Raw genomic sequence first — 15,677 nt, forward strand, 5'->3', positions numbered from 1 at the left:
TGGGATAACAATAAATGGATTGACGAAAGGGAGGATAAACGTGTGAAGATGGTCTCTAACTGGTTGTCAAGATTCACGCCGAGTAGGAAAATTTGCGAGGGATGAAGGGATGAAGGGATGAAGGGATGAAGGGATGAAGGGATGAAGGGATTTGCGAATGGAGAATTGGAATTCTAGAAGTTTATTTGCGGGGATAGCTCATGGTTGCGCCTCCTTCATCCACTTCGCTTCGCTGTTTTCTTCCATTTCTCCCCTTCATTTTCCAATAGCCCAGATAAATTGTTTGAACAAGGCGGCAAATGCTACTTTTCGTCCCCAATAATGTTCGTTACAGATACGATACGGGATATTTTTAGTCGAGTAACCTACGATGTATGATACATAGAACCGTACTTGGTTTCAAAGTCACACTGACGACGACAGTTGCTTCAAAATTCTGGTTGTCTGGTTATTCGATACACAAAAGTTGCCTCCTGGGCTAGTTCTGCACACTTTCATGTTACTTAATATCATCATCATCATCATCATCCAGCAGTAACCATGATTGGCAAATAAGAAAACTGTTGGCTGCGGCTTTGCAAAGTCGATCTCATAAACGATAAAATGGGAAGAATTGATGCACTGCACCAAATGCACGATGTACCGTGGGTACCTAAGCCCACATCGTCAGACCCAGCTACTTTCACAATACTTTCTTCCGTACATAACACCGACCGATTATTTGCTCACACGCCGAGCTACCTGCATACACTCTGAAGTAGTATGTATATGCACGCCGACACGATACCTACGATGTAGGTACTAGCTTGGATTTTAATGGACAAGTATACCCAATAGGTCAATGACTTATTGGACTTTCCGAATGATGATTGTTTGAACTCTTGATGCCTCTCGGAATTATTAGCAATTAATATTAAGAATGGTCAACTACTTGGATTTGGCTACAAACAAAACGAGGAAACAAAACCAGCCACTTTACAACAGACGCCATTTCAAGCCATCTTTTATGCATTGGAAAAGGTCGAATTTAACAAGACCAATGGCTAAAACATGGACTTGTGAAGCTCATTCATTCGTTCAATTACCCTGTTGTGTAAGCAGCCAATCTATTTCGGCTTTCTTCCATGACTATTCTCCAGCAACTCAATCCGTCGGCAAATCACATTTACCATCCACTACAATTGATTGATTCACTACGTAGAATCTGACATTTTTCTTCTTAGAAATCTGCCTTCGAAACTACCCAGCAACGAGCATACATTCATTCTTCTTCTTCTTATTCTTCTGCTCAGTAAACGGCAGTCAACGCGTTTCAAGTCAAGCATTTCGTTGTAACATCAAGTTTTCAGAATCACCGGGTATCATCATCACCATTGGTAACCAGCAGTCCCCAGACAATGCATCGCAGCACAGTGCATATACACTGCAAGTCATATATACTCAACCAACAATTGGTAGTCTTCTTTACCAATCTTTCAGGACTCTTTACGAGCTTTCTTGACGCGGCTTTTCCTTGCTCCTGCCGCTTCCAAACATTATTCCTGATGACTCTTCGAACATCCTTTTTCCCCCTCTGGAAGGATTCTCATTCCCAGAGCCGGAGTAAACAATTCACCAATTAGAGCATCGGCTCGAGGCGCACTATTATGCATTAAATGCAATGATTTGACTAATCCCCATACACAGTACTCGATTTGCGGCGCTACTGTAGTCTACTGCAAAGAGGATGCTACTACCCTCGCCTACCTAGTTTGAATCCCTTTCGGTCGTCTTTTCCGACCGAAGATAGAGGACACACAAGCAAAGATCGGGGGCACATGTTCACATCACCTTGATTACCATGTACAAAACCGAAATATCTGACAGGTAACACCCGCTGTCGTACTCGATGCATGTATTGTATTGTACGTACCTAAGTACTCAAGTACCCAAGTACCGATTCGAGTCAGAGGCATAAATTGGTTGCGTCAAAGCCTTTAAATCCTCCTGTACGGTAGATGAAAACGAGATAGAAGACGGGACAAGAGCGCAGAGACGCTATCTAGTGGTAGCATTTCTGCAGCACAGTTTATTGTGTATCTTATCTATATCGATATCGCAGATGATTTCCTTCCCTCATATTGCTTCCCCCTCCATCTCAAAGTTCTTCGCCATCTTTTCTTTCCCTCGCGTTACTTGTATACAAGGCTGAGACTTGCCCCTCCTCCATCCTACTATTATTACTATCTCCCACCCACTATCACAAGACAATGTTATTCTCGCGCCTTCACAAGCTCAAACTATAGAACATCAATTAAGCATCGGACTATTGCATCTAGAAGCACCATTTTTACGTCAAAGGCTCTTCGAAGAGTCAAACGGATAATAGATATCTCAATCAACTCTGAAACTAAAATAAAAGTTCAAGCCGCAACATTTCACGTCGATGAATGATATCTCACCCCACTACACCCTCAATTTTACCATGCCTCACCGCTTCTTTACACTGCACTGCCGTTTGGTTCGCACTCTTGCAATAGTTTACTCTAAGCCACAATTACCTTTTATTCCTGCGCGTTCCTCAATTGTCTATTACTTTGTCTTTTGCTTGTTCGATATCATGTGTCCTGTCGTTTTTGCATTCGACTCAACTTTTCGAAGAGAGGGATCTCAACGCCGTAGACCTGCATCCACCCATAATACTTCCCGTCCCGTGCTTAGCTGCCTACATCTACTTATCTGTACATACATACATCTATTTACCTTTGAGTCACCTCATCATATATCATTTATTGGACTTCTCCATTTCCTATTCGGGAAAGGAATACATACTGGCACCCTCTCTGCCTATAGATGAAGGGGATAAGTATATCCCCACAATTCTGACTCAAAAAAAGTCACTCGTCCCAAGAAATATCCATCCAATGTTGCACTGAGACCTCATACCCATTCAAAACTTGCCAATTTATCCTTCTGACCATTTTCATAAGCAATTGAGAATGCTCAAGAAGTATATGGAAATTACATTTGAAGGATTAGGTCGCACATTCACGAGTTTTGATTTTGATTTCTTCTTCACTCTTCTTTCTACTCCAGATGATTTAGATTTATCGCGAATGATTCCATTTTGCCTGTACGAGTATTGGCAATCACTTCCAAGGTTTTTGATATATTTCTCTCTCCCCGCGTCGCCTCATTCCTCATTCTTGATCCTTTCTTCCCGCCTTAGAAGGCTGCAAGGGTTTAATGCGTAATGTGTAATCTGTACCAAAAAGAGACTTTTGCATCGGTGGCGCAATGCATCCATTTACCCTTTTGGGGGCTAAAGGACTTGATGCATACGTTTGATGCAGTGCAGAAGTAGATATTTAAGGATGAGTTTTTGGTGAAGATATGCATCACATGATGATGTCAATCGACTTGCGCTGTCTCTTGTCTTAGTTGACACGTGCAATCCACGTGCATTTATCTCATCTCGGGCTTTACTCTTTGTACTCGTCTTGACATCTGCGTTAACTTTCATGTATCGCCGTTTAACTAAATACACACAATATCAAGAGTACAACAAACTTCCCAATCGGTATTTCTGAAACAAATCATCTTTCCAGCATGGCTTAGACTTAGACTTTTAGTGAGGCTCTCATTCTATTCTATCCATACAAAAAAAGGCGAATTATCGCCGACCATGCGTAATCAAATGTGATACGAATCAAAGCCTTGCATATGTACATCGTACCGAGTAGCCTTGCCCTCGACAAGACTTTTGATCTTTTCTACCAGTTCCAAGGTTATTTCATGATGAATATCAATGATCCCAGCCCCTTTGAAGAAATGTCTCTCCGAATTGTTCCTTCTTTTTTATATTCCCCGGGGTGGGTACTCAGCCTGAACCCCGGATTCCTCATACTATTAGCTATTCCACTCATCCACAATCCTCCCTTTATATATTTTCATGCCCAAAATCGGGAACGCCCGGTACACATTCTGATCCGTTGCGTTATTCATTTCCAAGAAAATTCATCATCAGCATCAGCATCAGCATCAGCATCAGCACCAGCACCAGCTCTTCACTCTCCATGTACAAGTACCCCGGGCCATCCTTCCGGCTTAGCTCAACAAAATATAAAATCCCATCCCCATAGCAAAGAAAAAAAGTCTTTCCCATGCTTTTCTTCCCTCAACCCACTGAATCCACCCAACCTCTTCCTTATTATTCGTGCCCAACGTCAAATTTCACACGTGGTATGGTCCGTGCTATATGCACGTACGGGGAAATGCATGGGTGGATGATTAATTATCATAATTTCGGGCCCCTCTTTCATATGTTAATAATGATGAGGAATTAACATTTATTTTGCCCCTCAACTTTTTGCCCCTCCTTTGCAATACCTAGTTCGAATGTAACTGCATAGAGTCAGTGGATTTTACTGGATGGGCAAAACGATGAAAAGAGTAGGTAGTGTTTGGATGCGACTTCGTTCTGATGCGCCTTCATTTTTTCCCCCTACCATTTCCCATCTAGCTTCCGTTTTCTTCCCTCTCCACAGTGTACTTAGTAGTTACGCTGTGCGTTACTCCATGGTGTTCATGCAATGTCGGGGCCGATATCAAGGGCCACGCTAAGGAGCATGATCGTCTTTTGCCCCCAGCTCTGAATCAGTTTTCGCGGCGTGCCTTAGTGGTGTATGAATGCGTTAACAGACTTGGATACATATGCACGGGACGAACGAAATGAATCGCATACTACTACACAAGACGGAGAGAATATTTGATTCTCGAGTTTTAATGAGGAGTTCAAAAGTGTTGTAGGATCCTGAAAATATCCTGGTTATTTTATTGGACAATTCGAATTGATATATCGAAGAATATATTATCAGAGTTGAAAGGTTCTTAGAGAGCCGATTTAACTTTAGCCTACCCTGTCATTTATCCATCGTACATTATGTGCGATCATGTATCAAGTGAGTCAAATCCACCCACCCATCGCGTATGCAATGGGCGCAAGGAAGTGAATAAGCCCTACCCGTTTTTATGCCCATATATGCACTTATCACGGCACGGGACACTTTTCAAATATATTTTTCCCCCTGGGGGACATGAAAACCATCCTTTCCGCTCCAATAATTCAAAATGTGAAAGTGGACTCAGATGTAGCTTGAGATATTCGATACCACATTATGCGAGCTCTTTGCTGCTAGTTTTCCTTGCTTCGCGCTTTTCCCAATTTTATTGGGGATGTGTTTTTCTGTTTCGTTCTCTCCTCGGAGGGTTTGCGCAAACTTCGTCATGTCGCATGTGCAATGTTGAATTGAAGACGCAGATTGGGAGGCACGAATTGGATCAGTAGTGAGGAGATGCCTCCGCTCCAATCATGTTGGGATTTTTGTTATGTTGATCTGAATCTGTGGAAGCGAGAAATATCGATCGCATAGCTCTACACGACTTACTCACTGTTTGAACGCGAGCGCAGCGGTTCCATATTAAATGTCAAATAAAGTTTCCAAGGATTCTAGACATCCCTGATACGTTGTTTGAGCACGAGGGCACATTTTAGCGGGGCCAGTAATCGTGGCTCTGAAACACATGTGAAGGGTTTTCGGAATCGGATTGTGATGATTACATGAAGACCTTGTGTGGGAAATTGTAGGAGGGGTTTTTGGGGGCCTTTTGATATTTGCATTCATTTTAGTGTGCAGAATAGTGGTATCGTGTATGAGCTAGATAGATATCATCCTTCTTTGCGAGAGAATTTTTTCCACAAATGATGCTTGGGGGATTGGCAATTGGATGGGTGTGTTTCTTTTCGGACTTGGGGATTAGTTAGAGAGGTATTGGAATGGAATTTCCGGATGCTGTGGAAATCCGGCATGGTATGGTGATGCATTTGCATACCCAGACGATTGGTGTAGCTGATTATAGTGTTTCTTGTTATAAGTCATGAAGTTTGAATTGAAATTGAAATTGAAATTGAAATTGAAATTGAACGCGAGGAACTAGTGTGCATCATCATCTATCATCATCATCATAATCATCTATCAGCGTGCTTCTCTCTTATCTCTCTCCTATTTTCCGTTCTATATTTTTCTCTAGCCGATGGGATTTGCTAATCAGGTGATGAACTCTTCTTGTTTGTTTGTTTGTTTATCTATTCCTTATATTTAGTTTTTACATCAGCCTATCTCTATCCCGTTTTCGTGCTTGACTGATCAGTGATCACATACATGCTTGTGGAATTTTTTAAGTATTTGGGAGTGGATGGTGGGTTGGGCGAGGGAGAGGGATGAGATTTGATAGGGATGGATGAGATGGGATGAGATTTGATAGATGTGAGGAATAATTGAATGGATTTTGAGAGTATGAAAACAATTTTCTGTTAGATGGAATTCGATGTTCTTGTTACGGAGCTTTTGGAGAGGAGGGGGATAGATTGTTTTTTGTTTCACTTGTGTCTCTTTATGTCTCATCTTCTTTTCTTCTGTTCTATTTTAGTGCCAATGTTTTTTCTTCGATGGTTTGATTATTCTATCTGTTCTGTCCTACGTTTCGAATTGGAAGAATCGTAGACACTTAGATAGGTAGTGATAATTAAAACCTGTGATATGCAATACCGTACGTGAAAATCCCCAAAACTCCCAACTTCTGTACAACAAAAGACCAAAAAAGTAATAGTACCTAACAATCCCCCCCCCCCAAAAAAGAAGGAAAACTGATTAGCCTCTATAAAACAAAAGACGAAACCCCCCAAACCGCCCCCCATACCGTCTCCGCGAATACTTAGAAGTCCTCAGATCGCAAGGACATCTCTCCACAAATTCCAACTCACCCTCCCACAGATCCGGATTCTCTCCCCAGATATCTTCCCTCCCTCCGCGCATTCTCGCGTGTACGACCCATCGTCGCCAGATCTTGTTGATGTAGCGGTAACAGGTAGTTCGGTTCGCGAGCGCCCATTCGTTTCCGAGTTCTTCGATTAGGAAGTCCCATGCTTTGATTACGATGCGATAGAATCTGGCGGGGAGGGTTTGGTCAAGTTCTTGTTCGTCTTCTTCTTCGTCTTCGATGTCTTCGTACTCTTCGTATTCTTCTTCGGTGTCTTCGTCTTCGTCTTCGTCTTCTCCATATGCTAGCCATGCTAATCTTTCTGCGCCTATATCATTATCATTATCTATCCATTCTGTTATTAATTCGTCTTCGTCATCATCTACTATCCATTCTGTTACTACTTCGTTTTCGTCATCATCTTCTTCAAGATCTGTATTATAACCTCCATCATCTTCCCCATTATCACCATCGTCATCATCACCATCTTCGTCTTCTTCTTCTTCTTCTTCCAAGTCATCATCATTCTCATCATCATCATCGTCATCCTTATCTTCTTCCTTATATTCTCCGTCATCATCTACAGGTAGAGGAACCAAGATATTATCATGATCCTTGCAGGCATCTTCGCAACTATGAACGACCTGACCACGAGCATCCATTCCAGAGAGAATACGAATTCTACGGTTCCGAGCCTTGGCGTAAGCCAATACTTCTTTGCCAAAACCGGAGGTTTCCTCTTCCTCGTCCTGGAATGAATCATCATTCATCTCGTCTGGATAATCCGGGTAGTTTGAATAGTTTAGATAAACCATACAAGCCAGGTAATCCGAATAGTCCACACCATGTCCATCATGAGGAACAGCCGCATCATTCTCCGAGATATTATTATTCTCTTCCTCTTGTGAGTGAGCCTCCTGCTCAACGACCGTGCTGGGACTGCCAGCGCCAGAAGCAAGATGATCAGCAAAACGAGCTTTTAATTTATCTTTCAACTTTTCTGGAACTATCTTCCACACACAAACACCGGTAGTGAATAGTGTTTTACCGATTAAGTCCCATGCGGTGTCAGTAAATTTCTCAACAGGCCCCTGGTTGGAAGCAATGGCGAGTGTATTGTTTAGAGGAATACTAGGAGTAGCCTCTACCGTGTCCGGATTTAGACTTTCGTCATTATCCTCGGGCTCGGAATGGAGATTACACCCACCCTCACTATCATCCCGGTCCTCATTCTCAGTATCAGTATCGAGATTATCATCGTTGCAGTTACCACTATCGTCGTCGCTGTCATCGTTGCCTTCGTCATCACTATCACTCTCTTCTTCGTCGTCATCTTCATCCTCAACTTCAGTATTATAATGAAAGCCTTGAGAGAAAAGTCGCCTGGTGTCATCTTCATCCTCGTCTTCAAGATCATAGTGATGGTCCTCGACTGCAGTATCGTAGTCATAGCCCCCAAACACAAAGATCTCTGACAAAGGACGCGGATGTTCCTCACCAGTAGAGACCACTGGAATAAAATTATCTGGCTCTGGATCCAATACAGCTGGTAAAGGAAAGTATTCCTCAGTTGAAGGAGTACTGGTAGCTGTTAAAAAGCCAGTCGATGGCACTGAAGCTATACCGGCAGTTTTTGTCTCAGATGGCATGCCAATCAAAGTATCTGTAACTATTGGAGCATCCTCGGAAGACGTGGCGATAGCTTCTAGCGCACAAAAAATGCGAGAGATCCGAACAGCTTTTTGACGAGCTATCTGTTCTTTCTTCCATTCTTCTTCATCAACCCAACAGATCCACAAATTCCCATCTTCATCGATCATCTCATCGGTATCCTGTACGAAGAGCGGACAGCGTAGAGAACCATCGGAGTTATCTCTCTCGATGCTCTCGTTTTTATCTCCTTCATTATAATGAAGGTCACGATCCGGAATTTGTGACATTGTTAATTCGGTAGCGAGCTGATCAAGATAGATAGCCGTATTAATTGGGATTGTCTTCTAAAAATTAGTATAATGAGGAGTTCTGGGGATACTGAAACAACATACCAATTAAGAATAAGATAATGTATTGCAATAAAAATTGATTACTGGCTGCAACTTAACCCTTAAGGTATAATGTCACTAGTTTTCGAAAGTCGTGGAGAAAGAGCGAAGCTCAAATCAAAGTCAATAAATTAATTCTTGTGAGCTCTATCACCGTGGCTTTTCGATGTAAGATTTGATAATTATGGGATCTTGTCGAATATTATGTAAAGGAAGTATGTATAGATGAAGAGTATGTACAGGTGAAGAATCAAAGTTATTGAATAGATATATTTGTGGGCAAGAATGACGCTAAATCAGCGTCATTAATTTTCAATCACCCCGACTTTGGCTCGACGACATTTCAAGCAACTAGTTACACTGAACACCTTGGCATTTACCTTAGTTCTGTCACACTAACATGAAGATCACTATTGAATACTTTGACATGTCGAGTTTGAGGTGATTATCCATCGATTGTCATTACGTGATTACGTACTTGTTACAAAAGGATTGACCGCTAACGTCTTTTGATATCCGTACATTTGAAAAGTCAAAAACTCAGCGCTTAAATCGAGGTATCGAAAGTTGATACTGAGACACTAATACATATGACTGGAGCAGAATCTTTGCTTTTGGAAGTACTAGTTCTCGATTCTTCTATTGCTTTCTCCAACTCTGTAGCTTCCCTTGCTTGCATGGCTTTCTTGGCTTTCTTCTCTTCCTTCGCTTTTTTATACCTCCTGTACGCCGCGATCCATATCTTATTATAGCGATACCAGATAAATGCAGAGATTGCGAGAATCATGACCAAAATGAGCGCGAGTTTGGTCATCGTTGGGCTTGTGTGAACTGTGTTCACACTAGAGGATTCTGCTGTTTCAATGTGTGTTGTAGCGTTGGTTTCGTAGGATGTGATGCTTGGTTGCTGGTACATGCCTGTTGTGTAGATAGATTTGACAAGGTTCGCCGTTCCGTAATAAGTTGGCGACATTCTGACGACCGAGTTGGTTCATGAATGTGTAGTTGCTAATGAATAGGTTGGTGTGAGATCCATGTATGATGTAGAGATTTTGAAACTTTAAAGCTTTAGCGAATCTCGAAATATGATGATAGTACTGTTCAGAATTGGCTGGATGACTATGTTAGGTGTAAAAAGAAGATAGAAAGATGAAGGAAGTACGGAGGACTAGGGGAATATATGTAACATATGCACTATTTGATTTTAGTTTGTGCGAAGTTTAATATCAATAGTCTGGTTTTGGGTCTCAGTCTTAGACTTGACTTAAGGTTTCTCATTTTGACTTCTAAATGCCACTTCTACTCTGTGTTATAGATCTCAAATTTAGGCCAGAAAAGATTCTGTAACGTAGCTACAATTACTGAACCTGAGGTCGATCAGGAGTTATCCAATGGTACACCAATCCCGAGTCCTCGAAGACCAAAAGATCTTCAATGCTTTAGTGTAAATTATGAGAAGATTACGCATACAAATCTAGCATCTCATAGGCTCATGACACTTGTGGATCATGATATCAAGAGCTTGCCAAAATGATATTCGACCTAGTTGTGAATTAACAAATTATAGTTTGCTGTCGAAGTTTTAGTCCTGAATTTCTTGAACACCCAAATCGCTATGAATCTTCAATTCATCTGAATGCCCCCTTGCAAGATGATCTACACCAGATCTCTCAGGAAAACTGTCTATACAGACTCTTTTTTGCCGTCGTCGCATGAAATTCTCTCAACATTATCTAAGTGTAATCCAAAAGATCCCTTTTCTTTGGATTCAGATCGCATCTTCTCCTGCAAGTCTCGAATTGCCGTTGCACCATCTTGTCTCATCCTTTCTTTGCGATGGTTGCGAATCGTAAAGCATAGCTTGATCGCACCAAGAATGAATTTGAGGGTGTATAGTATCATCATCCATTTCAAGTATTGCCTTTTGTTGTACAGCATCTCGTCAGACTTTTGCCGTTCATCATTGTTAGTAGAGTTGAAGAGGCTAGAGGAGTTCGATGGAAGGGTATGGTTGAAGTAGTATTGAGCTGGTGCCTATCGAGCAGAGATGTCAGCATTCAAGATTCAAGGCAAATAAGTCTATCCAATGAACTTTGGAACTTGAATGATACTATCTACTTAATTCATCTCCAAGGTACTTCAGTTCGGAATTTTCGGCACATCGCTTCTGACCCACCCGGATCCGAAAGGGCACTTACCATCGTGACGAAAAAATATCGTTGTTTTCTAAACTTGAGAATTTTTTCATAAAGGAGTGTGTATTTCTGTGGGTTGCTGGTTGGTTTAGGGTATATGGCGAGAGATTGGGATTACTACTTACAGAAAAAAGTATTTCGCAGAGTTCACGAAAGATCACTTCACTTTCCTGAAAATGTCAACACTAAGTTTGGAATCGCATATTTATTCATCGTTATCATGGGCAAGAACGATGCAGATGCCAACGTCAAATTCTTTGGTCCCTTATCTAGTTCGCTAGTTAGCTCGCTAGACCATTTGGTGTTACTTAGTCGATACGCTAAGCTCAATGATACAGAGTAAATGACTACACACGCATTTGCCAAAAGAAAAGAGATAGGTGTGCAGAAAGAAACCTATGGAACCATCGTGGGCTAATGAAATCCCAGGACCAAACATATTGGTTATATATAATTCATTTACTCCTAATTTCTAAGCACCGAAAATATTCGCTCAAGCTTGATTTGGAAACATTGATCCCAAAAACACCCTAAACACTTTTCTCCTCCTGCGCAAGAAGTGGAATTCTTTCTTCCTCTTCCATTTTCAAGTCGGGCTGGGAATTTGACCAGGACATATGTACGGAATCACGACTGAGAAGAATCGATACGAATATAAGGAGGAGAACAGACATCATTGCCCATGCACCAGCAGTATATAGGTCGTTTGTCATCTCCATCGGTTTGTTTGCGATACGATTGATTCCTTTGGGAACTTTGGTGAAGTTATTGTGATGGGCGAAGAAGTTAAGAGCTTGATTGGAGCCTTGAGTTGTATCCGAACAATGCGCGAATGCTGGTGAGGTAACTTTGATAACTAACTTATTTCCTTAGACGAATGGTTCTTTATTGTATTGAAAAGGGTTTGAATGATTTCGAAGTAAATGATGGTTCTATTTTCGAGATTCGAGATTCGAGATTGTGCGAGCTGAACGTTTGAAGAGAGTAGTACGATGAAGACGTTTGCTTCATATGAAACGAATTTAGCGTGAAATGCTGTTGAGATTGAAATAAAATTGAGTCAACATGGGCTGTAGAGTTCTTAATCATTCCCTGAATTGAAAGCATGATCTTCATACAATTTTTGTAAGCTTGCTGTGGAAAGCAGTGCTATCATGGCTGAGGCACCAATCGAACTTACATTGTGAGTCTTGTTATTGAGACTGACGCGAAGGGTTCTGTCTCTATCATTAAGGTCGGGGTGCATTTGTGCTATACCCTATTTAGCCAACACGTGTCACTTTCCTTCTCCATTGGCGTTCTCAATCTCTCGCTATCAATTATGAAATTTACTGAGTATAATGAACGTGAAGTTTACCTAATCCTGTGAAGAAGTCATTTCGTTCAACGTCTTTAAGGCTCCAATAATGAATGAGATGTCAGAATATCGATAATGCTCTTTGATGCCAATTTAACTTTGACCGAAGGGGTTCATCTGCGGCTTATTCTCACCACTACACATGTCCATCTTTCTGATTTTCTCGGAGATTCATTGTCCAATTCTTGGCGATAATGAGGCTCAAATGTGCCATTTTGGGTTTCGACCAATGAGCCGCTTAGATTTGGAGATATTAATCCACCCCGCGGTCAGAAGTTGGGCAAACTTTGACATTCCATATCTAATCAAAAAAATATGCGAAAAGATAAATAGAACCCAAGGAATTGTCTGCACAATGTGCGGGAAGCATAAGCTATGGCAGAGATGCAATCATGTGTCATCACATACGAGACATCACAGTCGGTGCCGAGAGCAGGTCGCCAGACGCTCCTAGAGCTTTATGGCAGCAACTAGAGTTGCGAGGTTGAAGGCCTATGATGTTATACGAGACAAGCATACATTTTGTTGAACAATTTTATCAATAACAATGTTACATGATAGATAATCGAGAGATGAGGTTCGCGATAGTCACGTGTAATCTCTTGGCTCATAATCTTCCCCACCCACAAGCGCCAACTTCATAGCTTTCTTTCATCAGCTGAACACCCAATGCATTTCAGCCATATGTGATTATGAAACACTTCCAATTGGTCAGTATATTAATAAGAACCCATATAAAGGGAATTGGAAGACCTCTATCTGCGTCTTTTGCCGTGCATAGCCGGTGAATCAATGCTACCTTACTTTCAGGAAGGTAGTATTGATATGCAGCCACATCTACAAACATGCATTCCGATCTGATTTATCTTCATAGAAAAGCCACAAAAATCCTCCTGGAAGTCAAGTTAGACCTATCACTACTATTGATGGTTTTAATTTGTAATAAGCATCCGTGGGACGGCTGACCTGGCGGCTGAATTGAAGATGACAGACTGGAAGGATTGACAAAATGAGACAGACGAGGTGCTTGTGTGGCCAGAACGTATGCATTGCAAGGCTAGATGCAGATATCAGAACATGGCAGACTACAAAAGCAGTAAATTGGCTTTCTTAGAGGCGGAAATGTATACGTCTTGACCGCACGAGTAATGGATCCATAGACCACCATCCGGGGTACCATCCGGAGGAGGATATAAGCTAGCAAATTCACTTGGCCGAGTTTTGAAAATCTAGATGCCTCATAAGTCTGGGGCTGCCAATCATGGATAGTAGTTCATCCATGCCTTCACTATCCTTAGAATTCGATAGAGAGAAGTATAGAAATGTTCAGAAACCGGAGTCAGATGATGCGTTTCTTCATTGCCTTTTCTTAGAAAGAACAATCACGATGTCAGCAAGATATCTATCACCGTCAAAAGCGGTTATTTCCGAAATGCGTCGTTCTGGTTTACCGCCATCGATTTTCAATTCGAGCTTCTCATGCATATCTCATTTGTTTTCCGTTTCCAACCTAAGTGGAGGAATTTATTTCGAGCCAATTATCTCACAAATCTAGGATTCTACGGACCATCGATCCTCTATTCTATTATATTCTCACACGAGCTTTTGATTTATTGTCTGCCTCTCGTTCCCTAGTTACTTTCGAGAGGCTTCCTTGAGCCAGTAAAGTCAAAGATCACAGTTTTCTACAATCTATCGAACTTTTAATCGATCGGGGCAATGTCCGGTGCCATCACAAGTGTTTTTCCAAGACATTGAGAGAAACAAGTATATAAAGAGAACCAGATACCCTCTTCCCATTCTTCCAACTCGGCATCCCTTCTCAAGTCATTCACACTCAATCAGCTTCTTCCTAGAGAATTGGCATTTCTCACCATCAATCCTCTCCAGCTTCAAATCCTCTGATTCCTCATAATGATGTTCAAGAAAGCATCCTTTCTCTCAATTTTGCTGGGCGCAACTCTTGTGTCTGCAGTTCCTACTCAAATTGTAAAACGTACCACACCAATCATAGCCAATGTACGTTCACAACATCTTTATCACCCCCCTAATCAACCCTAACATGTTCCATAGTTCGAAGACATCACCTCTTCCGATTTCGCCTCCACATATAAGTGTCTTTCCGGACAAGTCAACTCAGAAGCAACTGGTCAATGTATCCCTGCAATCACTCCCCGATCAAACACTGAACTAGTAGCCAGAACTTCCGGAGAAGTTCTCAATGATGTATGTAGCTCCGTCAAACTACCTGCTGTCACACCATACATTCCCACACATTGCTAACACCATCTCACATCTAGTACGAAAGTATTCCCATCGGCGGTATTCCTCCACTCAGCAGCAACGCCCCCCTTACCTTCTACAACCAACTCACCTACGGTGGTACCTGGCGCGCCATTTTGAAAACCGGCGCAGCTGCCCTCCTGCAACAAATCTACGGCCAGCAAGCCGCTGTCGGTTTCAACGGCTCCACTATCACATCCGTTTATCTCGCTTCTCCTGTTGCTTCTTTCAAAGCCAATCATGCAAGTTTTGCATGCTATATTAGTACCACGACGGGTGTGAGCCCGGGGGTTGCGTGTACAGTGCAGGTTACAGCATTCAAGACAGATGGATCGACATATGAGGATGTTGCGGGGTGTGGATATGATGGATTGGGACTTGGTGAGTTTCTTCTTTCTAGCCGAGTTTTTACGCAGGAAGATACATGTTAATCCTTTTTTTTTTACACAGTCGAACAATGCACATTCCCCAGTACATGGACAAACGTCGCCAAGCTCTCCTTCCAAATCGTCGCGTCGGAGATTTTGCAGGAGGTAGGTCCGTCTTTGGGTGGACTGTTGGGAGGATTGCTTGGAACGGTGGGATCGATTGGATTTATTGTTGATAATTTTGATGCGAACTATAACTGTGTGGCTGGAAAGACAAACTCTGTAGTTGCGCCGGGACTTTGTGGATGAGTGGGTATTCTGGAAGGGAATGGGAGGAGAGGGGAGGAGAGAATGGGAGATGAGATGAGGGGTGAGGATGGGGATGGGGATGAATAGAAGAAGATAGAAAAGGTGTAGAGAGAGGTGGAGGAGCAGAGAAGGGAAGAGGAGTTCAGTGTCAAGTATCTCAAAAACGTATATGATCATTTTAAATACCCTATACATGATCTTTCCTCTAGTCACTCCTACTAGGTACCTCTATGTAGTTGGTTCATTTGAATTTAATTCATTTCCCCTTCCCTACAAAAGATAAATATAAATACCTAGGTACTATTACAAGAAGATAACATCTCAT

General features: G+C 41.9%; 4 protein-coding genes across 4 annotated transcripts; 1 reads left to right on the forward strand and 3 right to left on the reverse strand.

Moving 5' to 3' along the window:
- Nucleotides 1–6,689: 6,689 nt before the first annotated feature.
- On the reverse strand, nucleotides 6,690–8,738 carry EAE97_005232 (uncharacterized protein; the record flags this gene model as incomplete). The annotated part of the gene is made up of 1 exon (XM_038875744.1): nucleotides 6,690–8,738. One exon carries the CDS (start codon nucleotides 8,736–8,738, stop codon nucleotides 6,690–6,692), a length of 2,049 nt encoding a protein of 682 aa, XP_038733081.1.
- Nucleotides 8,739–9,387: 649 nt separating this feature from the next.
- Nucleotides 9,388–9,813, reverse strand: EAE97_005233 (uncharacterized protein; the record flags this gene model as incomplete). Its single annotated transcript, XM_038875745.1, has 1 exon — nucleotides 9,388–9,813. The coding sequence occupies one exon, from the start codon at nucleotides 9,811–9,813 to the stop codon at nucleotides 9,388–9,390; it is 426 nt and encodes a 141-aa protein (XP_038733082.1).
- A 1,752-nt stretch (nucleotides 9,814–11,565) lies between these two features.
- On the reverse strand, nucleotides 11,566–12,281 carry EAE97_005234 (uncharacterized protein; the record flags this gene model as incomplete). The annotated part of the gene is made up of 2 exons (XM_038875746.1): nucleotides 11,566–11,895; nucleotides 12,216–12,281. 2 exons carry the CDS (start codon nucleotides 12,279–12,281, stop codon nucleotides 11,566–11,568), a joined length of 396 nt encoding a protein of 131 aa, XP_038733083.1.
- Nucleotides 12,282–14,306: 2,025 nt separating this feature from the next.
- On the forward strand, nucleotides 14,307–15,352 carry EAE97_005235 (uncharacterized protein; the record flags this gene model as incomplete). The annotated part of the gene is made up of 4 exons (XM_038875747.1): nucleotides 14,307–14,411; nucleotides 14,466–14,618; nucleotides 14,693–15,056; nucleotides 15,126–15,352. The coding sequence occupies 4 exons, from the start codon at nucleotides 14,307–14,309 to the stop codon at nucleotides 15,350–15,352; spliced, it is 849 nt and encodes a 282-aa protein (XP_038733084.1).
- Nucleotides 15,353–15,677: the final 325 nt, after the last annotated feature.

The sequence above is a fragment of the Botrytis byssoidea genome (assembly GCF_014898295.1).
Source record: "Botrytis byssoidea strain MUCL 94 chromosome Unknown BBYS_009, whole genome shotgun sequence".
Classification (NCBI taxonomy): Eukaryota; Fungi; Ascomycota; class Leotiomycetes; order Helotiales; family Sclerotiniaceae; genus Botrytis; species Botrytis byssoidea.